The sequence below is a fragment of the Lepus europaeus genome, chromosome 14 (assembly GCF_033115175.1).
Source record: "Lepus europaeus isolate LE1 chromosome 14, mLepTim1.pri, whole genome shotgun sequence".
In the NCBI taxonomy this organism is placed as follows: Eukaryota; Metazoa; Chordata; class Mammalia; order Lagomorpha; family Leporidae; genus Lepus; species Lepus europaeus.
This window is the reverse complement of record NC_084840.1, coordinates 73858750-73885864: the sequence shown is the minus strand read 5'-3', so window position 1 is coordinate 73885864 and position 27115 is coordinate 73858750. Positions and strand designations below refer to the sequence as shown.

At 41.5% G+C, this 27115-nt stretch overlaps 1 protein-coding gene across 3 annotated transcripts; it reads left to right on the top strand.

Annotated features, from left to right (window-relative positions):
• Window positions 1–100: 100 nt before the first annotated feature.
• On the top strand, window positions 101–23240 carry ATP5F1C (ATP synthase F1 subunit gamma). 3 transcript variants are annotated; one of them, XM_062210942.1, is made up of 10 exons: window positions 101–209; window positions 8859–8893; window positions 9412–9543; window positions 13495–13699; window positions 15049–15192; window positions 15304–15368; window positions 16327–16482; window positions 17497–17593; window positions 22404–22440; window positions 23083–23240. In XM_062210942.1, the coding sequence occupies exons 1-9, from the start codon at window positions 154–156 to the stop codon at window positions 22408–22410; spliced, it is 897 nt and encodes a 298-aa protein (XP_062066926.1). In that variant the 5' UTR covers window positions 101–153; the 3' UTR covers window positions 22411–22440; window positions 23083–23240. The 3 variants fall into 3 exon arrangements, with proteins under 3 accessions (XP_062066926.1, XP_062066928.1, XP_062066929.1); XM_062210944.1 differs by lacking the exon at window positions 22404–22440; XM_062210945.1 differs by lacking the exons at window positions 22404–22440; window positions 23083–23240 and having other exon boundaries at window positions 17497–17597.
• Window positions 23241–27115: the final 3875 nt, after the last annotated feature.

Sequence of the window (27115 nt, the reverse complement as noted above, 5' to 3'; positions counted from 1 at the left end):
GACCTCGGGGAAGGCTGGGCCCCACCACTCGCGAGATTTCGCGAGAGCAAGCGAGACTAAAGTAGCAAGCGAGGTGGGAGGGGCGAGTGGGGAAGCCTGCGCGCGCGCGCAGTAAGCCCTGTCTGCCCGACCTTCAGCAAGGCCGGTGCCACCATGTTTTCTCGGGCGAGCGTCGCTGGGCTGTCGGCCAGGGCCGTGCAACCGCAATGGTATGGCAGCTTATGGGAGGATCGGCAGAACTGTGAAGGGTAGAAGAGCCTGGTCAGGTGGGATGGAGGAGGCGGTGGGGGCGTGTAGGACGAACCCGGGAGGTGCAGGGCCTGGCTAGGCCCCGCGTCCTGCAGAGGCCCCGCGCAGCCCCGGGCTGCAGGAAGCGGCTCCGAAGCGGGAATGGCGCGCGCTGCGGCCGAAGCTGCTGTCAGAGGGAGGAAGGCCCTGCCAAGTCCCCTGAGGCTGGAGGGGTCATTTGGAATCTTGGGACCGAGACCTTTGTCCGAGTTCGGGTCAGGGCGGTCTTGAATTCATTCAGCTAATAAGTACTTCCTGAGCTTCCGCTTCCTGCCAGGCGGCAAGTCTGGGGGAGACGTTAGCCCGGGTCCTCAGGCTTAGGGGTGGGGGGTTATCTGAGCTCAAGCCTAGGAGAAGGTTGAGTTGTGCTCTGTGTCCTTGAAACCTTCCCGTACTGGGCAGAGTGACCCTTTAAGACTGAATCGAGTCCGAGCACATTCATCAAATACGCTCATCGATATGCGACGGGCGCTTCGCTGGGTTACTGGGAAAATGAGGGTGGTGGTCGTCTCTGTGCAGAAGGGGCCTTAAAGGCCTTCCCAGCTGATGGAGAGAGAAGAGCCATCTGTCACCCTCCTGAAACCATCCCCCTGCAAGGTCATGTGATTGCGCCAAGGTCCTCAGGAGATGAATTTTAAGTGGCATTTGTTAACTGTGCAGGTGAAGGGCGCTCCACGTTGTAAAGGTTTTCAACTTGAGTTCCTCGGGGCGGGGGTGGGGGGACCGCATATTAGGCGGCGTCAGCAATGGCCAGATAAAAGTTTGTTTGCGGGTAGTGCTGTATAATGGGATGAAATGCTATGAAGCCAGAGTCAGAGAATATCGGGGTACACAGGGGACTGTTAGCTCTCAGCGGCATCATAGCAAACCCCTGGTGTTACAGTGTGGGGGATTTCTAGGGAGCTCCAGCACTAAACTTGATTCTTGTAATTTATGTGATGGGAATGTGAAGCATTGATTGAAATGGAACTTCTTTCGTTAAGAATTGATGGCCATGTACAATCTTCTCAGGGTAATCAGATAACTAAATATGATGGGGATTGTGTATGTGAAATTTTTGGCCGTGGAAGCTAGATTTTTTTTTTTCCCCATCGAGAAAGAATATTCATAGGAATTCAGAAGTCACATTCTTACATGTGTAGATTTTCCCATTAGTAACTTCTCAGCAAGCATCTGCTAAGTGCTTCCCCTGGCTGGTTGACACTGAAAAGTGCTACACTGTGGTTTGAACAAACAGATGCGGCCTTGGTGAGCTTCCGGCCAGCCATGTAACTCAGCAATCATAGCCTCTTCTTCCCATCTCCCTTTGCATTGATGTTATCTGCTAGTATTTTTAGACTCACAGGCAGTATATTTTAGAAATGGAGAAAAATATTTTACATGAACTTCTAGCAATCACTTTTAAGAAAAACATGTAAGACAATTTAAAAGTCTGTTAATAAAGGTAGGGTTTTTTATTATTATTATTTTTAAAAAGAGCCCTTGGTCTGAGGCAGCTGCATGGAGCCTAAATTGGGACTTCAGTTAGCAAATAAAGGTAGTCCTGACCTTAATACCTTTGGAACTTTTGTTTTAAATTGATAGGATTTGAATATTCATCAAGCAGCCTCTTCACATATTCCGTTGTTTGGATTGAGGTCCTTCTAGCCTCTTCTAGCCTTTGTCTTCCTATGAATTATAATTCATAGAGCAGCTGTTTGGTACAGTAGTGAAGCCACCTCTTGGGACACCCGTGTCCCATATTGGAGTTGGAGTCCTGACTCGCTCTCCATTCTAGCTTCCTGCTGCTGTGCACCCTGCCAGGAAGCAGGTGGGTAGCTCAGTTACTTGCTTCCCCGCCACCCATACAAGAGATGTGGATTGAGTTCCAGTCGCCTGGCTTAACCTGGAGCTGTCCTGGCTGTTGGGAGCATTTGGAGAGTGAACCATGGATGGGAGGTTTCTGCCTATCTGTCTGTCACTCTGCCACAGAACCATGAGAAGATATTTCCTTGGTTCTGTTTTGATTATTGAAATTGAAAGCTTTTGAAATATAATTTGGTATTTTATAGTATTTTTGTTTGTTTTCAGCGAGGTTAACATGTTCACTTTAACTAAGATTTAGACTTAATTAAAATCATTAGACCTAATTAAAAGTTATTTAATAGTATATTTTCATATCAGCAAAGTACCCTCACTTTTTGGAAATTGCGCCAGAAGTAGCATTTAAGAAAATGGATAAGTGAAATTACTGTAAACAAAAATCCCTTCCCCTTTGTATTCACTTGCTTAAGATAATTTTGTGGTTTTTGCCTTTAAATACTGCCTGTAACCCTTGTCCAGTACCTCACTCTCTCAGGAGGGAGGGGTCCGTTTTGCGCAAAACGTAAATAAACCGCCTCTTGCTGTTTGCAAAAAAAAAAAAAGAAAAGAAAATGGAAACAAACTTGAAAAAAGGAGTCCCTGGTTTTACTACTTGAGATCTGGAGAAACTAGATTTTTGTTGCATTAATGTTCAATATTCTCCAAAAAGGAACTGTTCTAAAATAGGAACATCAGTCAATAGCCATAAACTAAACTATATACATGAAAAAAAAGAAAGGTGCGAGGCAACAGAATGTATAACAGGTAGATCCTGGAGCCAAACTGCCAGGGTTTAAATCCTGATGGCTGCCACTCACATGGCTGTGTGACCTTGAACAAGTTACTTAGTGTCTGTGCCGCCAGTCTGTCCTCTGTTAAAGGAGAATAAAAAGAGTGCTCAGTTGGCTTAGTGTAAGGACTGAGTACTTGCAAAGAGCCTAGGAGAGAGGGAGAAATACGGTATAGATTTAAATGTATCAGCTGAAAAATGAAAACAAGTTTGTTTGTTTATTTTAAAGATTTATTTATTTGAAAGGAAGAGTTACCGAGAGGCAGAGACATGCAGAGAGAGAGAGAGCTCTAGACACATGGCGGGGTGGGGGGTGTAGGGGCCTTCCATCCCCAAATGGCTGCAACAGCTGGAACTGCACTGATCCAAAGCCAGGAACCCAGGAGCTTCTGGGTTTCCCAGGACATAGCAGTGAGTTGGATCGGAAGTGGAGCAGCCAGGACTCGAACTGGCACCATATGGGGTACTGGCACTGGAGACGGCAGCTTTACCCACTACTCTACAGTGCCGGCCCAAAAACAAGTTTAGAAGTACAGTTTCTAGATAAAACAGGTAATAAGCGTTATTATACTTGCCAAAGGAGGAAAAGAAAATGCACAAATCACAGATGAGGGAGTTATTTTTTTTGGTGTAGAGGCGGGTGATGGACTTCATAGGCATTCGGTATGAGAATTAGACATACTTCATAATTTTAGAATTAGCCACTGTGGCAGCTTTCTTAATTTTTATAATTATACAGCATTATACACTCCTTAAAAATCTCTAAAACTCAGGTCTTTGATTAAGCATTCCTAACTCCCTCCTCCACTGCCTCTTCTAACAATGCTGTATGATCAGAGTAGATAATGGTAGTCCACAAAGCATTTGAGTCTGTTTTATTTGATAAATTTCAAGTTTCTCCAGTAATCTCCTGAGGAGTTCTCAGGACAGGCTGAAATACTTCAGAGCTTTCCTTATCATCTCATGTTCAGAGCTGTATATTCGTTAGTGCAAGATTTCTCTAATGGTAATTAGAGTAGCTCATGGCTATTCTCTAGTCAAATTACACTTAAAAATAAAATAGTGACATAGTCATCTTAATAGCTAAATGAAGATTAAGCATTGAGCACAGCATGAAGAAATCACAGAAGATGTTATCTGTTCACACCTCTCAGAATGCTTAGGGAAACCCAAACATTTCATGCTCATCCAAATACAGTATGCAATGCAAATTTGTCCCGGGTGATGTTCTCTTAACCAGAAACTTGTATCCATTAAATTGAAATGTCTGTCTAAAACTATAATAATCAAACATCACTTGTTATAGCCTATAAATTTAGAGTGTTTTTTGGGTTAAAAAGTCATCATTATACCAAAAAAAAAAAAAAAAAGGTTGGCCAAAAAATTGTGTTTCCAAGTGCCATTATGATAATGGAATGCCATTATTGATAATGGAACAGTCATTTCTTCAGAAAGTCAGTCCTCTGAAATAGCAGCTTGTATTTCCCAGCTTTTGTCTTTTCCTTTAGGTTATTCTTACAGTCAAACCTATTAATTTCTGTAACTGATATCCTCTTCTTTTTTCTAATTTTCCTTTATTTTTCCTCTGTGGCTGAATACTCAGCCAGGACTCGAACTGGTGCTCCATTATGGGGAGCTATCTTTGCTTATAGACTATTTCTTAGTACAGTTTTAGAGTTGCAGAAATATTCAGCATTTAATATATAGTTCTATATCCTCAACTAGCATTCTGGACAGTTTCCTCTGTTATTAACATATTGCATTACAGGGATACAAGTGCTACCATGAATGAACTAGTATTGTAGCATTATTATCTAAGAGCCCACAGTTTTAATTGAGGTGTACTCTTTCATTATCAGTTCTGTGGGTTTTGACAGATAGACATATAGGGATATATATCCACTATTGCAATATCATACAGAATAGTTCACTGGCCTGAAAATCCCTTCTCCACTTCCAAAAACCTTAGCAATCACTGATTTCTTGCCTGTTGTTAGAATTGTCTATTCTGGCATATCATATAGCGAGAATCATAAAATAAAACATTTCTCAGACTGCCTATTTTCACATAGCAGTATGTATTTAAAGTTTCTCCAGCTTTTATTTGTTGTTATTGCTAATTAGTACTTCATTGTATATGTCCCAGAGATAGGTTATCCATTCATTCACATATTGAAGGGCATCTTGGTTACTTTGATTTTTTGATGATAATGAGTAAAGTTGCTATAAACACATATGCAGATTTTTTATGTGTTTACGTTTTCATTTCAATTGGGTATATACTAGGAGCATGATTGCTGGATCATATGTTAAGGCAATGATAGCTTTGTAAGAAATTACGAAGCCATCTTCCAAAGTGACTGTACCACTTTGCCTTCCCACCAGCAGTCAATGAAAGTTCTTGTTGCTCCACATCCTTTTCATCATTTTGTGTTGTCAGTGTTTTAGACTTTCTCTATCTTGTATGTGTGTAGTTTTATCTCATTTTCTAAAAATTTTTACTTAGATTTATTTGAAAGGCAGAGAATCAAAGTGACACAGAGATCACTGGTTCACCCCCCAAATGCCTGTGATGGCCAAGGTTGCAGTGGGCCAAAGCCAAGAGTGGGGAACACAGTCTAAGTCTTCCACAAGGGTGGCAGGTATCCAACCACCTGAGCCATCAGCTGTTGCCTTCCAGGGTGTACATTAGCAGGAAGCAGGAATTAGAAGCAAAGCCAGGACTTGAACCCGAGCACTCCCAATATGGAGTATGGGCATCCCAAACACTTTTTTTTTTTTTTAAGTTTATTTATTTGAAATGCAGGTTGACAGATAAATACATGTACATACATAAATAGATGTATTTATACCCAGTACACACATATGTATGTACACACACACACATACAGAGACAGAATGAGTGAGAGAATCTGCCATCACCTGGTTCACTCACCAAATGCCAACAAAGGCCAGGAGTCCAGAACTCCACCCAGGTTTGTGGGTGGCAGAGACTGAACCTTTTAAGGAGTCACCTGCTGCCTCCCAGCCCACCCCTGAAGTACTGTCTAACCTGAGCTCCAAATGTCTGCCCCATCTCTTTGTAGTTACATAATGATATGATATTGAGCATTATTTTACATGCTTTTGGCTTGCTATATATCTTTGATGAAATGTTCAAATCTTTGCCCAAATAATTATATATTTCTTTTTTTCTTAAGATTTTATTTATTTATTTGGGAGGTAGAGTTACAGAGAGGTGTCTTCCATCCGCTGGTTCACTCCCCTAAATGAAAGCAACGGCAGGAGCTGGGCCGATCTGAAACCAGAAGCCAGGAGCTTCGACTGTGTCTCCCACACAGGTGCAGGAGCCCAAGCACTTGGGTCATCCTCCACTGCTTTCCCAGGCCATAGCAGAGAGCTGGACCGGAAGAGAAGCATCTGGAACTAGAACCAGTGTCCATATGGGATGCTTGTGCTTAGCCCCCTATGCCACAGTGCCGACCCCTAATTATATATTTCTAGTCTGCTTAGAGGCTTTATCATGAATGGTTATTAGTTTTTTTAAAGAGTTATTTATTTGTTTGAAAGGCAGAGTTACACAGAGATAGGAGAGGCAGAGAGAGAAAGGTCTTCCATCCACTGGTTCACTTCCCAATTGGCCGCAGTGGCTGGAGCTGCATCAGTCCGAAGCCAGGAGCCAGGAGCTTCTTTCGAGTCTCCCACAAGGGTGCAGGGGCCCAAGGACTTGGGCCATCTTCTACTGCTTTTCCAGGCCATAGCAGAGGGCTGGATCGGAAGTGGAGCAGCTGGGACTCGAATAGGCGCCCATATGGGATGCCGGCACTACAGGCGGCAGCTTTTACCCACTACTCCACAACACCGCCCCAAGTTATTAGATTTTATCAGATGATATTTTTTTATTTAGTAAATATAAATTTCCAAAGTACAGTTTATGGATTACAATGGATTCCCCTCCATAATTTCCCTCCCACTCGCACCCCTCCCATCTCCCACTCCTTCTCCCATTCCATTCACATCAAGATTCATTTTCAATTATCTTTATATACAGAAGATCGATTTAGTATATATTAAGTAATTGCATCAGTTTGCACCCACACAGAAACACAACGTGTAAAATACTGTTTCAGTACTAGTTATAGCATTACTTCACATTGGACAACACATTAAGGACAGATCCCACATGAGAAGTAAGTACACAATGACTCCTGTTGTTGACTTTAACAATTTGACACTCTTGTTTATGGCATCAGTAATCTCTCTAGGCTCTAGTCATGAGTTGCCAAGGCTATGGAAGCCTTTTGAGTTCGCCGACTTCAATCTTTTTCCAACAGGGTCATAGTCAAAGTGGAAGTTCTCTCCTCCCTTCAGAGAAAAGTACCTCCTTCTTTGATGGCCCCATTCTTTCCACTGGGATCTCACTCGCAGAGACCTTTCATTTAGGTCTTCTTTTTTTTTCCAGAGTGTCTTGGCTTTCCATGCCTAAAATACTCTCATGGGCTCTTCAGCCATATCCGAATGCCTTAAGGGCTTATCAGATGCTTTTTCTGCATATTTTGGTTATATGATTTTTCTTTTTTAACTTGTTGATGTGATGGATTATATGATTTGATTTTTGAATATTGAACAAGCTTTCCATACCTACAATAAATCCCACTTGTTTGTTGTGTATAATTCTTTTTAATATGTTACTGGTTTGATTTGCTTATGCACTGTTGGATTTTTGCATCTGTATTCATGAGACATTATTGCTAGTTTCCATTCTCATAATATCTTTATCTGCTTTTGATACTGAGTTAATGGTGACTTCACAGACTTAGAAAGTGTTTTCTGTTTGCCTCTCATTCTACTCACCTTTTAAAAAATTTTAATTACTGTCTGCTGATAGTTTTCAAATTTGCGTCTCAACTGTCCAGAACTCATTTTCCAGACCCATTGGGGGCATATCTTCTTATCCTCTTGGTCGTTTGCACAATATCTTACTCAGAATTCATTACCTCCCGGCAGACGTCCACACTCAGAGTTCCTGTCTTGGTTATGACAGCACCATGCACTCGGGTCATTAAACCTATTAACCTATGTCCCAGCATCCTCATGTACTATTCCCCACCCTTCCCTGAACATCACTTCCTCTCTCCAAACTGCATCTTGTTGCTAGGAGTGCCCTTCTTAGGTCCTCTTTTGTGCACAAATTAACTGATTCTTCAGTTCTCCCATACAAGCTTTGCCTGCCAGCACAGGTGCTTAACATGTTATTTCCCGTCTCCCCACTAAGTGGGGCAGAGACCTCTCATATTTATCTTTCACTAACACTCCATTAAGTCTAACCATTTTGACTTTTGTGCCTGAGCACTTTAATTTCAAAGACTAGAAAATAATTTTATTAAATACTATGTAGATCTCAGTTTTCATGAATCTTGTTTATGAGCTAACAATATGCCTCTTGTGATCAGAGACCATGTCCTATTCACCAGTGCTTGGAACACAAAAGCTGCTTGGTAAATGTTTGTTGAAAGAATGGGTTTAAATAAAACTATATTCAGATGCATGTAGTCATGTTAGACTGTATAATTGATGGTAAAATGAGTTTGGGAAGTCAAAGATCCAGCTAGCCTTGATTTTAAGTATGGTTGGGCAGCCTAACAAGGGAAAGGAGTTTTTACATATACAATTTAGGCAAAGATATGATAGTGGGAATATAGCATTTCTGAATGCCATTTCAATTTCACTGGAGGGCTTATATTTGAGGTCTTTGATACAAGGTATGATACCAGTATTAAGGAATTTAAAAATATATTTATTCAAATAGATTCTGAGTCCTGTATTTGACATTTACTTTTGAATGGGGTATTCTTTAAATATATTAACTGAAAGTTTGTCTTGTACGATGATGCCATTTTAATAAAAACTAAAATATTTTTAAAACCTTTCTTCCCAGGGTCCAAGTTCGAAATATGGCAACTTTGAAAGATAGTAAGTATGTTGTTTGTCTTGATGCGTGAATTAAGAAAAACTAAATTTTTGCAAAAATGGTTTCAAAACTAATACTGCATTAGCATTGTATATTCGGTCAAAATTGACAAACCACCTACATTTATTTGTGTGGGAAATTGAATTTGTTTTGGTAAAGAAGCTATGAGGTGACATTGAGAACATCTTGTTCTGATTCTATCGTCTGTAGGATGATCATAGAACTAGGACAGCACTATATTATTTGAGTATATATATATATATATATATGGACAATGTTATGAAATACGTGGTTATGACCATTTTCAGTGCCATTTAATACTCTAAGTGCATAATGTACAGTTCCTTTATTTTGCCGTTTGCTTACCCTAAGTAGCAGCCAGTTGTACCCTTTCCTCTCACATTTTAGGGGTCTAGCACATTGCTGTTTTTTGATGGTCTAGTGCCAATTTTTGTACACTGCACTTAGTTTTTCAGTAGCCTGACAAATGAAATTTTAACACAGCACTTCTGTTTTTCAGTTACCAGGCGACTAAAGTCAATCAAGAACATCCAGAAAATTACCAAGTCTATGAAAATGGTGGCAGCAGCAAAATATGCCCGAGCTGAGAGGGAGCTGAAACCAGCTCGAGTGTATGGAATAGGATCTTTAGGTAAGAAGAGTGCACGTATTTAACATAAGGAAGACTACAGATGACTTTTATTTAGTGCTGACCATGACACCTGGCCTATTCAAATTACTTTCCATGTACTCATTTTTCATGTAGGTCCCCTTCCCATGTATTTGTAGCAACACTTGCAACAGTAGGAACTGTTGCATACTTAAGTAACTTGCTCAGGTTCACTTCTAGTGGGAACTGTTTGAACATAGGTGGTTTGTCATCATAGCTTTTGTATTTTATCAACTGTTATATGTTACTCTGTTAGCTTTAAACATTGTCTGAATTTTTTTCCTAGAATAATGCACTAGATAAAAATTTTCCTAAAAGTATTTGTGACTTTGTCTTGGAAAGAAGCAAAAATTGTGAAGAGCTGGATAGTTTTCATTTTAAGCCTGTAATTATATCCTCTGTCTTAACTCTGCCATTGTCATGCTATATCAGGCTGAATTAAGGCCACCTAAATGAATACTTACTATTATGAGAAATTATACATTAATTTGAAAGTATAAATTAAACAGTGAACTGCCCTTTATTTGCTACCTTGCTGTAAGACTTATCTCAAAACCACCCAGATTTTATGTTGAGGGTTCATATCTTCCTAAAGGGATGTTTTCATTTTAAGTAAGTCCTCTGCTGCTCAGTCTGCTATTGGCTCCTAACCGGGATTCTTGCTTCTGCTCTTGCCCCTTATAGTCTTCACTTGGCAGTCAGAATGATCCTTTTTAAATAGTAAATCAGATCACGATGCTCCCTGCTTAAAACTCTTGCTGGTTAGATTGAAATGATGTTGCGGCCGGCACCGCGGCTCAATAGGTTAATCCTCTGCCTTGCGGCGCCGGCACACCGGGTTCTAGTCCCGGTCGGGGCACCGGATTCTGTCCCGGTTGCCCCTCTTCCAGGCCAGCTCTCTGCTGTGGCCCAGGAGTGCAGTGGAGGATGGCCCAGGTGCTTGGGCCCTGCACCCGCATGGGAGACCAGGAGAAGCACCTGGCTCCTGCCTTCGGATCAGCGCGGTGTGCTGGCCGCAGCGCGCCAGCCGTGGTGGCCATTGGAGGGTGAACCAATGGCAAAGGAAGACCTTTTCAGCCATGGCGGCCATTGGAGGGTGAACCAACAGCAAAGGAAGACCTTTCTCTCTCTCTCTCTCTCTCTCTCACTCACTGTCCACTCTGCCTGTCAAAAAAAAGAAAGAAATGATGTTGCCTTGGCTGCCTGACCAGCAGTATTTCACATGATTCTGTTCTGACCACTGCACTGCTGCCATTTCTTCTTCTGCTCTTAACAGTCCTTCTCCTCACTTTATTCAGATTTCTGTTCACATGCTCCCTCCTGAAGAGTCCTCAAACCACCTTCTCCCAAATGGCATCTCCTTTCGGAGCTTCACGTACTTGAATTATGCTACCCCAATTTTTTACTTTTGCATACATCATTACTTGGAATGTATTCGACTCCTCTGTAGAATAGAAGTTGCATTCCTGCATCCCCAGAACTTAGAACACCCAGCTCATAGTAGGTCGCTCAGTAAATGTGTGAGTGAATCAGGACTACCTCAGTTGAAATGGCTCCTTGCTTTAAAAATGCCATATTTAGTTTTCCCTGACAGGTACAAAGGAGAGTTGATAGATTTGGTTGTAGCCATCTTTATCAGCTCCAACTGTTTTTTTTTTTTTTTTAATGAATGAATGAGTTGCATTCTCTGCTTGCATAATTAGAAGCACAAAGTTGCTCAGTGAAGTCTGGTTGGTTGGTTGGCTGGCTCTCAAGTCTGGCCTAAAATGGGACAATCCTTGACTTGGATATCTAACACATGAAGAATGTGTGTGCTAAGGTGGGCATTCAATAATTGTATCTGTGCCTTGTCTACTAAATACTGATTTTTCTTACTAAGTTACTCAATCTAAAACTATGGCTAAGTCAACTTTGGAAAAGAAAGGCTTCTTTAAAAATTACTCTCTAGCATACTTTTATGAAAAGGGGAAAATCATTTTATTGTTCATATTTATTGTTGATATAAATATGAATAATAAAGTTGTTACCCCCAAAAGTCTCTAAACAAAAAATTAGTCTTTAAAAAAAAGAAGAAATTAGTGTAGATATCTGTTTATAGTATTTTTGGTATAATTTTTTTTTTTAATTTGACAGGTAGATATAGACAGTGAGAGAGAGAGAGAAAGGCCTTCATTCCGTTGGTTCGCTCCCCCAATGGCTGCCACGGCAGGCGCTGCGCTGATCTGAAGCCAGGAGCTGGATGCCTTCTCCCGGTCTCCCATGCGGGTGCAGGGGCCTAAGCACTTGGGCCATCCTCCGCTGCCCTCCCGGAACACAGCAGAGAGCTGGACAGGAAGAAGAGCAACCAGGACTAGTACCCAGCGCCCCAACCAGGACTAGAACCTGGGGTGCAGGCGGAAGATTAGCCTAGTGAGCTATGGCTCCAGCCAGTATAATGTTAAATATTTATGTCAAAACTACCAATCAAAGGCATTTGGGACAGTGGTTAAGTTGCCACTTGGGATGCCCACATCCCATAGGTTTGAATCCCAGCTCCACTTCTGATCCAGCTTCCTGCTAAAGCGCACTATGGGAAGCAGCAGATAAATGCTCAAGTGCTTGGGTCTCTGCAGCCCATGTGGCAGACCTGAATGAGTTCCAGGTTACTACCTTTGGCTTGGCCCAGCCCCAGCTGTTGCAGGCATTCAGGGAGTGAGCCAGTGGATGGAAGAGATATCTGTCTATCATCTATCTCTATTTCTTTCTCTTTCAACAAATAGATAAAATAATTTTTGGGAGACCACCAATCAGTTTCTAAGCCCTTTAAACTAAAAAAATGCTAATTGCTAGTTACTAAATGGTAAATCCTTTTAAATTTTAAAAATTTAAAATAGTCATTTTATGCTGCATGATATAAATCATAAAAAGAGGCTTGAAAGGAGTGTTCTTTACACCCCTGTCAGAGTTAAGCATTGACTTCTTTCTGCTTTTTGTGTGTGTGGATCCTCAGGTACTGGAATTTGAGATTCACTGCTGTGTATTGAAAAAGGAAATAGTAGAAGTTTGGTTGGAATGTGTAAATGTGGCAATTCTGAAAATGTTCCTTGCAACTATAGGGAGCCACAGTTAGTCTCAACTGCTGGAAACCAACCTATATTTGAGCTGGCTGTGTTTCCCAAGGGCTGCTCCTGGTTAGTGACTGAGCTGGATACTAACGCTACTAAAGCCCACCTGTTCTTCATAGACTTAGAGCTCTCCAACAGCTCTGGTGAACTTTTCCTTGAGCTGCCGGTGGTTTTGGAAGCTGCTGCCCAGTCTTTGTTCCTCTCCTTCCAATGGGTCAGACTTGTTTTGTGGTATGAGGGCTTTCTTAGCCACCTACTACTTCCCTCCCATTTTCTCTCACAGGTATTTCATATATAAAATATGTGTACCTTTAATCCCATTTAATCTGCTCTTGGTCTCTGCTTCTAGGAAGACCAGAGACCAACAAAGTGAAGTTGGTAAATAATACCAAAAATAAAGTGTCATTATTATTTTAAAACGAGTTGCTTTTATAAGAATTAAATATGAAGAGATCAGTAAATACTTGCCTGCCTACATTTTTTGTTTGCATTCTTTAGAGGTCTGATATCAATATAAGTGGGAACCTCTATACTTCTGGCCTCTTACAAGTAATTTAAATGTAGTAGAGATTTATTTCACTCAGTATTTGAGATAAACTTGGCTAATAATTGACCCTTAGGAACCTTTGTTATACAGAGATTTAAATATTTATGGTTTTCAGCTTTGGTTGTACAATGAATAAGTGCTGACACTTCTAATTATACTCATGTGTCTCCTAAATTTAAATGCATATTGTGAAAATAGGCAAATCTTATGTCAACTAAGTTTTTGCTATTTGTAAAGTACTTTTTACAAATTCTTGCTTTGTGTGTGTGTGTGTTTGTTAAGCTCTGTATGAAAAAGCTGATATTAAGGCACCTGAAGACAAGAAGAAACACCTCCTTATTGGTGTGTCCTCAGATCGAGGGCTTTGTGGTGCTATTCATTCCTCCGTTGCCAAACAGATGAAAAGTGAGGTGGCTGCGCTCACAGCAGCTGGAAAAGAAGTTATGCTGGTTGGAGTTGGTGACAAAATCAGGGGCATACTTCATAGGTAATTTCATTTTATGTTCAAAGGGGTACAAGCATGAACAAATGGAAGGTTCTTTAATAGTCTGTTTAAGCAAAGTGTCCTTTTTGGTTACCATTTTTTGTATACTCACAGAGTTTTTTGTTTTGTTTTTATTTTTTACTGTATGTGTATACTATATGTTACTTCTCTGATCAAAACCATAAGTTGAATATGATGGGACTAGCAAAAGCTATTGGCACTAAGCTAAAAAGGGAATCTGAGAAGCTATCACAGCCTGGAGATGTTAGAAATGAACAGTAGTTCATCAGTATTGGAAGAAGAGAAATATGAGGGGTGTCCTAAAAGTTCATGGAAAATGTATAATATGGTCAAACTATAGATTTCAAGAATTTCTGCACCCAAACAAGCTCATATTTTTATTTATTTATTTGTAAGTATCAGAGAGACAGAAAAAGTATGCCCATTTACTTGTTTACTACCCAAATGCCCACAGCCACTAAGGGTAGGCTGGGACTGAGACCAGCAGGTGGGAATAATGCAGTCCAGGTCTCCCATGTGTGTGGCAGGAACCCAATTACTTGAGTATCATCACTGGTTCTCAGGGTTCTACATTAGCAGGAAGCTATAGTCAGGAACCAGAGACAAGAGTCAAAGCCAGGTACTCACGTGTAAGAAATGGGAGTCTTTCTAATCCTCCGCCTTGCGGCGCCGGCACACTGGGTTCTAGTCCCGGTTGCCCCTCTTCCAGGCCAGCTCTCTGCTATGGCCCGGGAAGGCAGTGGAGGATGGCCCAAGTGCTTGGGCCCTGTACCCGCATGGGAGACCAGGAGAAGCACCTGGCTCCTGGCTTCGGATCAGCGAGATGCGCTGGCCATAGCAGCCATTGGAGGGTGAACCAGCAGCAAAAAGGAAGACCTTTCTCTCTCTCTCTCTCTCACTATCCACTCTGCCTGTCAAAAAAAATAATAAAAAAAAAAAAAAAAAAAGAAAGAAAGAAATGGGAGTCTTTAATTCAAGACTGAACATCTCCCAAATTTATCTTTTTTTTTTTTTTTTTGAGACTTACTTATTTATTTATTTGAAAGTCAGAACTAGAAAGAGAGGGAAAGAGTGGTCTTCCATCTGCTGATTTACTCCCCAAATGGCTGCAAGAGCTGGACTGGGCCAAAAGCCAGGAGCAACTACAGGTGCCAAAGGAAGGGAACAATCCTGATAATGTGCGGAACAACTTAGGGAGTCAGCACCACTACCCACATCTCTGCCCCCCAAGAAAACTTGATCCATGAAAATGTTTTTAACTTGTTCGCTGAGTTTTTTCAGCAGATGTATTCTATTAACTGATTTTAAGTGCTCTCTGGAATTTCCTACAGGACTCATTCTGACCAGTTTCTAGTGACATTCAAAGAAGTTGGAAGAAAGCCCCCTACTTTTGGAGATGCGTCAGTCATTGCTCTTGAATTATTAAACTCCGGATATGAGTTTGATGAAGGGTCTATCATCTTTAATCGATTTAAGTAAGAAAAACACAGAAATCAGAGATGTTATGTTTTTGTCCATATTTTAAAATAACTAAATGTCTACTTAAAAGTTATTTTGAGATTTACTTATGCATTTGTCATTTCTAGGTCTGTAATCTCCTATAAGACAGAAGAAAAGCCAATTTTTTCCCTTAATACCATTGCAAGTGCTGGTAAGTATTTTTTATATGACAAGTATTTTTGCATGTAGAATTGAGAGGGAAATATTTATCTATTGGGGTCCTCATTAGATGGGTTTTCTGTCTTCAAAGATTAAATTGACTTTCTTATCTATGTGTGGGGACTCAAGTATAATACAACCAAAATCGCATAAATATTTGAACAGTCTTGACAACTAACATAATGTTAACCCATTTATTTTATCTTTTGAGTAAAGTCATCACTGCCCAGTGAAGCACCCTAGAAATTCTAGAACCAATTTTGTTTTTCTAAGGCTTTTCTCCCTTACATTTTAGAATTTTTGAAGTTGGGATGCTTTGCTCAGCCATTGAAACATCATTTTTAATTAGCTATTTTTTCTTAATACCTAAAATAAAAGATATGATAGTACAATCTGAAATTTGATAAAATACAGTACTATAGCATTACTTTATCCTAATGAATGGATTTTGAAATGTACTCCTAAATTTATAGACCATAAAACTAAAATTCATAACAGCTTATAGTTCTCACAAACTTTCATATGCTTAGAAAAAGGTCTTCCTTTCTCACTTTCCAGAATGACACATTCATGTTTCTCTAATAATCAAATGAATAAAACAGAATTATTTAATTCCACTATTCTGCTTTCAATCATTCCATTAATTTGTTTTGAACATTTATTGAGCGCTTGCTAGCCTTTTGATGGGGACTGCTAGATGCTCTCCACTGGATTTCATAACTGTGAAATTCATTGTTATTTTCAATGTCAATGTCTTATTTTTAAGTTAAGCCTCTGAGCTCATATATCAAATGCTTTGTACATTATATTTTGCTGAAAATATGCTATTTATATCATGTAAGTAGATTCTTTTTCTGTTACTATAAAGGGTTGGGTACTAGTAAGTTGTTTTGATAAAATCAGTTTTTGTTCTGTGTGTCTTCAAAGAAATTTGTCACTTGTTTTAACAGAGAGCATGAGCATCTATGACGATGTTGATGCTGATGTGCTACAAAATTACCAAGAATACAATCTGGCCAACATCATCTACTACTCTCTGAAGGAGTCCACCACCAGTGAGCAGAGTGCGAGAATGACAGCCATGGACAACGCCAGCAAGAATGCTTGTAAGCACGTGATCCGGGCTTTTGTGCGCACAGTGCATCCTTCGCTGAACTGTCTGTTACCCAGAGTAACACTAAAAATGTTAACGTAATATTCTCTGCCTTGTGGGGAAGTACATCTCACTTGATAGGCAGTAGGCTTGCAAGTTCTGTAAAAAAATATCCTACTGGAATATGGAAAAACAGCTTGCCTTTTTTTTTTTTTTTTTTTTTTTTTTTTTTTTTTTTTGAGGGGCCACCATTGTGGCATTGCAGGTAAAGCCTCCACCTACAGCACCAGCATCCTATATGGACCCTGGTTTGAGTCCCAGATGCTCCAGTTTCCATCCAGCTCCCTGTTAATGTGCCTGGGAAAGCAGTGGAGGATGACCCAAGTGCTTGAGTCCCTAAACCTACATGGGGGAGACCCTGAAGAAGCTCCTGGCTTCAGCTTGGCCCAGCCACAGCTGTTGCCTGGGGAGTGAATCAGCAGATGGAAGTCTCTCTTTCTCTGTTTTTCCCTCTCTCTCTCTCTAACTGTGTCTTTCAAATAAATAAAAAAGGCCAACTTTGGTACCCAAAAAGAAAAAGAAATAGGATCTCTTATTGATGTATTTTTTTAAAGATTTATTTTGTTTATATTTCAAAGCCAGAGTTACAAAGAGAGAGAGAGAGAATCTTCAATCTGCTGCTGATTCACTCCCCTGATGGTTGCAACTACTGGGGCTAGACCAGGGCAAAGCCAGGAGCCAGAAGCTTCTGGGTCTCCCACGTTGGTGTCAGGGGCTCCAAACACTCGGGCCATCTCCCACTGCTTTTTCCCAGCCATTAAACACGGAGCTGGATCAGAAGTGCAGCAGCCGGGACTTGAACTGGCACCCATATTGTATGCCTGCATTGTAGGCAACGGCTTTACCCACTATGCCACAACGTTGGCCTCTGTCTCTTATTTTTAAATGAAGCAACAGAAGTTAATTAGCAAGTTGTTCTTTTTTAGCTTTAGATTTTGTTGTCTAATCTTTTCGGCTTTCTTTCTAGCTGAGATGATTGACAAACTGACTTTGACATTCAACCGTACCCGCCAAGCTGTCATCACGAAAGAGTTGATTGAAATTATCTCTGGTGCTGCAGCTCTGTAAGTAATTATAGATTATTGCTTTTTTGGAGGGTTTTTCTCGTTTCTCCCATGTCTGCTCATTTAACCTTGGATGCTTAAAAGGTTTTTGTTTTGTCTGTTAAAATTGAAATGATCTATTACTAAACCTTAACCATCTTACTCTCAGGATATAAAGATTTGGTAAAATGGAACTCCTTTAGTTTATTCTGATGTTTCAGCTAAAACACTGAGGCACAGTTTCTTGTAGTTATTCTATCTTTCACTGTCCTAAACTGTTAGGAACAAAGATGTAGGTAGTATCATTAAAAAAATCTTTAGAATTTAAAGCATTTTAAGCCAAGCTTTCTGAGCTGCAGAACTGGTTTTGAATGATGGTAGGGTTCAGGAATTTTTAGTTATTAAGCTTTCCATATCAGTATCATAAGATAGTAACTGCTTTTCTCAAGAAAACTTCTTTATTGTTGAGATATTTTAATGTTTGAAACAAAAGTTAAGATAACATGGGAGTTTTCTTTTAAAAAGTATGAACCTGGGCCGGCGCCAGGGCTCACTAGGCTAATCCTCCGCCTGTGGCGCCGGCACACTGGGTTCTAGTCCTGGTCGGGGTGCCAGATTCTGTCTCGGTTGCTCCTCTTCTAGTCCAGCTCTCTGCTGTGGCCCGGGAGAGCAGTGGAGGATGGCCCAGGTCCTTGGGCCCTCACCCACATCAGAGACCAGGAGTAGCACCTGGCTCCTGGCTTTGGATCAGCTCGGTGCGCCGGTCGCAGCACACCAGCCGCAGCGGCCATTGGAGGGTGAACCAACGGAAAAAGGAAGACCTTTCTCTCTGTCTCTCTCTCACTGTCCACTCTGCCTGTCAAAAAAAAAAAAAAAAAAGAAAAAGAAAAGAAAGAAAAGTATGAAGCTGCCCTGTACAAAGCTTAAGTTCCGTGATAAGGATATAACCTCTTTCGAGCATTTAAATTTCAACAGGCTAAGAAAAATACACAAGTAATTGAGATGGAAGATGGAATGTGTAGGGTTATATCTCCTTAATCGTTTTCCTTCTTCATGTTTACTTAATGCAGATCCTTGTCATTTCTCTTGTGAAAGAGAGAGAGACAGAAATGTCTTCCATCACTGGTTCACTCCCCAAATGGCTGCAATGGCCAAAGCTGAGCCGATCCAAAGCCAGGAGCCAGTAGCTTCTTCTGGGTCTCCCACGCAGATGCAGGGGCCCAATTGCTTGGGCCATCTTCTACTGCTTTCCCAGGTCATAGCAGAGAGCTGGGTCGGAAGTGGAGCAGCTGGGACTAGAACCAGCACCCATATGGGATGCTGGCGCCGCAGGTGGAGGATTAACCTACTGTGCCACAGCACCAGCCCCAGTTGCTAATTTTTGAAACAGAATATGATAAAGAAAATGATTGAATCCCACTCTATTATAATCATCCTGCAAAAACAACAGCCTGATATATATGATCCTGTGTTTTTTGACTCCCAACACTCTTTCCCATGTAGTCTCTTAACAGTTATCATTTCTTGTTTCTCTCGAACCTCAGCCACCTTTATCCACCTCCTCTCTAGATACATCTTGTTCTTTCTCACCCCTAAGATGATGGCATGCTTGCATTTGCCTGAAATGTCATGTTTCCCCTTCCCCTTGCTCTCTTGCTCATCTGACTCCTTGCTGTTCACCCTTCCTAATTGAGTTTGGAATCCTTTTCTTCCAGAAAACCCTCCCTTATTTCTTTTTTAATTATTAAAAAAAAATTAACATTTGTTTATTTATTTTAAAGACAGTTACAAAAGAGATTGAGAGTGAGAGATCTTGACTGCAATGGCTAGGACTGGTGCTGGGCCAGGCTGAAGGCAGGAAACAGGAACTCCATCTGGGTCTGTCACACGAGTGGCTGGGGTCTAAGCACTTGGGCCATCTGCTGCTGCTCTCCTAAGGACAGATTCTGGCCCTGCTCCATAGTTTGAGTGAAGTAGTCTTTAGCCTCTTAAGCTTCCCTTTGTGTTAGCCCTTATAAGGTTGTGTCTGGAATTGCCTTTTATTTGTGTGTTCTTTGAGAGTAGGATGTGACCATGTCTTATCTCAACTTTTGTATCCCCATCACGTGGTACATAGCTCCTCAGTAATGTTTGTTGAATGAATGAAATCCCTTATTTCTATTAAGAAATAGGCGTTTGGGGCCAACATTGTAATGGGTAAAGGCACTGCCAGCAATGCTGGCATCCCATATGGGTACCAATATGTATCTCAGCTGCTCTACTTCCAATTCAGCTCCCTACTAATGGCCTGGGAAAAAGCAGTGGAAGATGGTTCAAGTGTTTGGGCCCCTCCACCCACGTGGGAGACCTAGATGAAGCTTATGGTTCCTGGCTTCAGCCTGGCCCAGCCCTGGCCATTGTGGAGCTCCCAAGAAGGCTTAGAAGTAAACCAGTGGATGGAAAAATCTCTCTGTTTTTCCATCTCTCTTCTCTGACTTTCAAATAAATACATAAATAAATCTTTTTTCTTTTTTTTAAAGGAAGTAGAAGTAGTTCAGAAGGGGAGAAATAACATTTTATTGGATATGTGAAAATGTAAGAATTGGGCAAAAGTTCATTGTTAGGTTGACTTTTTTTTTTTTTTTTTTAAGATTTATTTATTGATTTGAAAGTCAGAAAGTTACACAGAGAGGTCTTCTATCCGCTGGTTCACTCCCCAAATGACCACAATGGTCAGAGCTGAGCTGATCCAAAGCCAGGGGCCAGGAGCCTCTTCCAAGTCTCTCACGGGGGTGCAGAGGCCCAAGGACTTGGGCCATCTTCCACAGCTTTCCCAGGCCATAGCAGAGAGCTGGATCGGAAGTGGAGCATCCGGGACTCGAACTGGTGTCCATATGGGATACCAGCACTGCAGGCAGCGGCTTTACCCACTGTGCCACAGGGGTCCCTAGGCTGACATTTTAATTGGTTCTTGGGAATTATTTTTCAAGATTAGAAATGAGGCAGAGTGCCAGAGATGGATAATACTGATTGAATCATGGGACTTTTATAAATTGCTAGTTGGATCCATCAATTATGCATCCTTATTTTTTATTATTTTATTTATTTGAAAGACAGAGAAAGAGGCAGAGGGAAAGGCTTCCATCCACTGGTTCACTCCCCAAATGGCTGCAGTAACCAAGAGCTGGGCCAGGCCAAAGCCAGGAGTTTCTCTGGGTCTCACATTTGGGTGCAGGGACCCAAGCACTTGGTCCATCTTCTGCTGCTTTCCTAGGAGCCTTAGTAGGGAACTGGATGGGAAGTGGAACAGCCAGGTCTCAAACCAGAGCCCATATGAGTGTCGCTGGTGTTGCAGGCGGCGGCTTTACCTGCTGTGCCACATCCTGACCCCTTTTATTTTGCTTTCTAAGCATGATTTTGTTAGGACTAACTCACATCCCAGCCTGGTCATTAATGTTAGCATCATAGAATGCAGTCTAATGATATCCAGCTTGATAAACTTGGTTAAGATACTCTTTTTCCAATTCAACCTTGTCAAGAATAACATGCAGGGGCTGGCGCCATGGTGCAGTAGTTTAATCCTCTACCTGCAGCGCTGGCATCCTATATGGGCGCCAGTTCTAGTCCTGGCTGCTCTACTTCCAGTCTAACTCTCTGCTATGGTCTGGGAAAGCAGTGGAAGATGGCCCAAGTCCATGGGCCCCTGCAGCATGTGGGAGACCAGGAAGAAACGCCTGGCTCCTGGCTTCAGATTGGCGCAGCTCTAGCCGTTGTGGCCATTTGGAGAGTAAACCAACGGAAGGAAGACTTTTCTCTGTCTCTCCCTCTCATCTAACTCTCAAATAAAATAAATAACATGCAGACTATTACAAACATTAAATAATAATTCCTTCTTATCCTTGCTGATAATGCTCAGCTGATTTCTTCTTGGATGTGAAGTGTTAGGAGGCCTGGAGGAAAGAGCTGCATTCTGAGAGCCAGGGGCTTTCTGAGATGGAGAACACTTTTGGTTTTGGCTCTTTAAAAACCGAATGTTAGATTTAAAGCCTGAGGATCCAGCTCCTGCAAAATGGAGAACCAGGCTCTCCTTTCTTGATTAGGCATGTGGGACGCTTGACTTAAAAGTAGCAAAATCAAGGGAGAGGAAGGGGAGGGGGATTTGGATATAAAAATGAGAATTTATAAAAGAATCCAGACAGATGGAAATTTACTATTGAATTTTCATTTTCTTTCCTTTTTTTAAAAAAGATTTATTTATTTATTTGAAAGTCAGAGTTACACAGAGAGAAAAGGAGAGGCAGAGAGAGATAGAGGTCTTCCGTCCGCTGATTTACTCCCCAGTTGGCTGCAACAGCCAGAGCTGTGCTGATCTGAACCGGCGACCATATGGGATGCCGACACTGCAGGCAGAAGCTTAACCCGCTATACCACAGTGCCGGCCCCTGAATTTTCACTTTCTAGAAGGGTGGTTTGAATTCTTATATAGAAAGGTAGCTGTGGAGTCCGAAGATCAGATTGTTTATATGAGTGGCCTTGAATTTGCATAACCTATCTAATACAATTAAACACATTTGGCTATTTAGTAGTAAAATATTAATTTAAATTATGTATTTAGTATTGCCTACTTGCCTGAACATGTTTTTATTGCTTCTAACCAGATTGAACTCTGTAACTTTTTTTTTTTTTTTTAAACAACCTTTTTAACAATCATTGAGTTGGTTGTAGAGGAAACATTTTGGTAAGTATTTACATGATATACTCAAGTAAAGAAATGGGCTATGATTAACTGGCATGGATTGCTTTTTGACTTGCTTGTTTTGTGTTTGTATTTTTCTTCTAATATAATAACCAGGGATTAATGAAAATCAAGTTCCATCCTCAGACAAGAGGTAAAGTTGACATGTTCTTCCCATACTCTTAGAAAAGACATGTAGCCAGATATAACCGAGGCTGCTTAGCAATAATGAAACTGCTTCTCTAAGTAATTTAGATTGACAGGATGGTTTATAGTAGCAGCCAACTTGTGGGAACATATGGGCAATGCTAGTGGGCTGGGTTTTTTTTCTACATTTATTAAATGTGTTTGTCATAGGAAAATGTAGATGTCAGGAAATAGCTTTTAGGGATAGAGGATTGCATTATTTTGAGATACTAAATACACGTTGGTAAAGAATGGTGATTTTCAACCTTTACCGCTTAATGTCTGATTTAACAGAGGACAGTGAGAGTCTTGCCTTTTTCTGTATTGATTTTACTGTGATTTCATGCATCTAGAAACTTTCATTGTATGCCTTTGAAGGTGAGAAACAGACAAGTAACATTATGATGAGAATAGTTGTGTCCTCATAAACCCTGTGAAAAGTTCCCTAGACCAAAACCTGGGAACCCCTGGCATATAGTAACATTGTATTATGTAAAGTCAATTCACACAGATGACAAAAACCACATTTAAATTTGTATTGTCTTTTGATGTTATTATTTTCCATAAAGATAGTGTTTGACTTATTACTTCTCTGTACTTTGTTTTTCAGGTAACGAAGGAAAGTTCAGCCAGCTGATTTTATTTTTAGCTTACTGCTGTCTCTGTCAGAAGAAACGTGGTGCACAGTTTGATGTACTAAAGACAGCACGATATTTGTAAATTATCTTACAATAAACAACTTCCAAGAAAAAACTCACTGTCTTCTCTTATTACAAAATGAGATATTGTTAAACCATTAAAAATATTAACACATGCTACTATGGAAGCTTTTGAGAGGAAGATCATTTAAGAGGCTCTTTTGATTTTGTAGCTCTCTCCTGAACTTAAAAAGGCTACCCTCTGTGGCCAAGGGGCCACAGCCCAGAACCTCAGCCCAGGCTTCCATCCTTTTCTAACTTTAAAGACTGTCAACAAAATGAAGTAAAAATGCTACTGGAGTCATTTGGTGTTTCTCATATAAGAGATACAGAATTTCCAGGCATTTAATTACTCTAAATAAACTTTTAAGGATGTTTTTTACAAGCACTGAGAAAAACATTTGAGTATGATATCTTTAGATACCTGTTAAGATTGAATGCCTGAACCAATTCTGTGTACTAAAGTAGCCATTATCAACATAGCAGGTTTTTTCTGATTTGTTTAAAATAGGGAATTAATTGTATTATAAAAGTAATATATATAAGTTTCAAAAAGCAAAAAAAAAAATAAAACCCATCCTTACTTAAAAGTTAGGTGTTTATCTCTTGATTTTTAAAAACCACTAAATAAATGCTTTTTTAAAAAGATTTGTTTATTTGAAAGGCAGAGAGATGGAGATCTCCTATCGACTGGTTCACTCTCCTGATGCTCACAACATCCGCATCTGGGCCAGGCTGAAGCCAGGAACCAGGAATTCCATCTGTGTCTCCTACATAGTGCAGACACCCAAGTACTTGGACATCCACTGGTTCATTCCCCAAATACCTGAATTAGGCAGGTATTTCATACCCACAAGCAGACCTGGGGCAGGCTGAAACCAGGAGCCAAGAATTCCATCTGTGTCCCCTGTGTGGGTGGCAGGGACCCAAGTACTTGTGTCACCTGCTGCCTCCCAGGTACATTATGAAACCCAGATCAGCAGCCGAGGAGGCAGGATTGAAACCAGCACTATGATAGGAAATGCCCGCATCACAAATAACGACTTAACCCACTGTACCACAACACCAGGCCTAGGCTCCTGGGTTGTATCTGCCATCCTGAGAATTCCAAATGTCCTGTGTAGGGCTTCATTTCTTGTCATACATTGCCTCTGTTTATTTTACTTGTACACATCCTCCAGGTTATGAGAGTTAACTTTTTTTAAACATTTTTTCTTTTTTTTTTTTTTTGACAGGCTGAGTGGATAGAGAGAGAGACAGAGAGAAAGGTCTTCCTTTTTGCCATTGATTCACCCTCCAATGGCCACTGCGGCCGGTGCATCTCGTTGATCTGAAGCCAGGAGCCAGGTGCTTCTCGTGGTCTCCCTTGCAGGTGCAGGGCCCAAGGACTTGGGCCATCCTCTACTGCCCTCCCGGGCCATAGCAGAGAGCTGGCCTGGAAGAGGGGCAACCGGGACAGAATGCGGCACCCCAACCAGGACTAGAACCTGGTGTGCCGGCGCCACAAGGCAGAGGATTAGCCTGTTAAGCCACGGCGCCGGCCGAGAGTTAGCTTTTTTTTTTTTTTTTTAATTTTTATTTTATTATTATTTTTTTTTTTTGACAGGCAGAGTGGACAGTGAGAGACAGAGAGAAAGATCTTCCTTTGCCGTTGGTTCACCCTCCAATGGCCGCCGCGGCTAGGGCGCTGTGGCCGGCGCACTGCGCTGATCCGATGGCAGGAGCCAGGTGCTTCTCCTGGTCTCCCATGCCGGTGGAGGGCCCAAGGACCTGGGCCATCCTCCACTGCACTCCCTGGCCACAGCAGAGAGCTGGCCTGGAAGAGGGGCAACCGGGATAGAATCCAGCGCCCCGACCGGGACTAGAACCCGGTGTGCCGGCACCGCAAAGCGGAGGATTAGCCTAGTGAGCCGCGGCGCCGGCCCGAGAGTTAACTTTTAAGAACATGTATGTCTTTATGTCTATTGGTGGAGAAGGCACTGTGGCTTAGTGAGTAAAGCCACCACCTGCAGTGCTGACATCCCAAACGGGCACCAGTTCAAGTCCCGACTGCTCCTCTTCTGATCCAGCTCTCTGCTGTGGCCTGGGAAAGCAACAGAAATGGCCCAAGTGCTTGGGCCCCTGCACCCGTGTTGGAGACTTGGAAGAGACTCCTGGCTCCTGGCTTTGGACAGCCCTGGCCATTGCAACCATTTGGGAGTGAACCTGCGGATGGGAGACCTCTCTCTAACTTTGCCTTTCAAATAAATCTGGGGGGAAAAAAAGTCTATTGGGTCCTCAGAAATAGGAGTTTGGGTATAGATCTAAGTTAGAAATTCATTTCCTTCAGGATTGTGAATGTATTGGCTCATTGTCTTCTGGTGTCCCTGTGATTCTCCAAAAGCCCTAAAGCCAGTTGATTTCTAATTTTCATGGTATTTTTTTCTCTGGAACCTTTTAGCTCCTGCACTGTTCTGAAATTTCATGATGATTCACTGTGGATCCAATTTTATACATTCTGTTGGGTATACATTATTCCATTAACTATGGAAACGTGGTCTCAGAAAACCTAAACAGAACTTTTTACAAAAAGAATTATTTGAAAGAGTTACAGAGGCAGAGAGGGAGAAACTGATCTTCCATCCACTAGTTCACTCAAATGGCCATGATGGTCAGGGCTGGGTCAGGCTGAAGCCAGGAGTCTGGAACACCATCTAGGTCTCCCATGTGAGTGTCAAGGATCCATCACCTGCTGCCTTCCCAGGCACATTAGCAGGGAGCTAGATCAGAAGTGGAACAGCCAGGACCTGAGTCAGCACTCATTGGATGCCAGTATCACAGGTAGTGGTCCAACCTGTTACACCAGTGTTGGCACCAGTACATTTTCATGAATTATTTCATTGATTTCCTCCTTATGGCTATCTTTCTGAAACTTGTTTTTCGGGATGTTGAACTTCTGGGCTGGTCTGCAAATCTTCTGTTTCTAGTTTCCATCTGTTTATCTTTTTCTAATAGTTTGCAAGGATTTTTTTTTTCTATTTACTTTCTAATTATTTTACTTTTCCAGTTATTTCCTTTTTCTTAAACATTCATCTTTAAATATTTTCTTAATATATTACCTTTATATATTGGTAATTTCATTTGATGTTTTTCTTGCCTGTACTATTTCTAGCTTCTATGGTTTTTTTTTTTTTTTTTTTTTTTTTTTTTTTTTTTTTTTTTTTTTTGACAGGCAGAGTGGACAGTGAGCGAGAGAGAGACAGAGAGAAAGGTCTTCCTTTTTGCCGTTGGTTCACCCCCCAATGGCCACTGTGGCCGGCACGCTGTGGCCGGCGCACCGTGCTGATCCAAAGCCAGGAACCAGATGCTTCTCCTGGTCTCCCATGTGGGTGCAGGGCCCAAGGACTTGGGCCATCCTCCACTGCACTCCAGGGCCACAGCAGAGAGCTGGACTGGAAGAGGAGTGACCGGGACTAGAACCTGGGGTGCCAGTGCCGCAGGCGGAGGATTAGCCTATTGAGCCGCAGCGCCGGCCTCTAACCTCTATGTTCTATGTTCTGTGTTGGTAGTTTTTCTGTAAAGAGTGAGATAGTGAATATTTCAGGCCTATTGGGTCACATAAGATCTCTATAATTTGTTTTTCTTTGGTTTTTGTCTTGTTTTATATATCCCTTTAAAATGCAAAAATCATTCTAAGTGACTTGGTCCTGATTCTGAGTTTTCCCCAGATACCTGGTTGTCTGCCCTTGTTCAAGACTGACTGGAAGCTCTTTGTTTGTGAGAGGTGCTCTTTGATCTTGAACCCTTCACTGAGGGGTCATTTATTGTGCCACACCCCATGCCAGTATCTTCAGGTCTTTGCTCTTGTCTCAGCAGATTATTTAGGCAAAATTCTTTCAACCGTGTCCTTGGAAAATAAAGCACTGAGAAACAGCATCTGTGCGCTTAGGATGAGGGAGGTGGGGA

Bases quoted from the DNA above. Each gene is read 5' to 3' on its own strand.
- ATP5F1C (XM_062210942.1), top strand. From the start codon at position 154: ATGTTTTCTCGGGCGAGCGTCGCTGGGCTGTCGGCCAGGGCCGTGCAA. The intron at 210-8,858 runs GTATGGCAGCTT...CTTTCTTCCCAG, and splicing joins AGGGCCGTGCAACCGCAATG to GGTCCAAGTTCGAAATATGG. The intron at 9,544-13,494 runs GTAAGAAGAGTG...GTGTTTGTTAAG, and splicing joins GTATGGAATAGGATCTTTAG to CTCTGTATGAAAAAGCTGAT.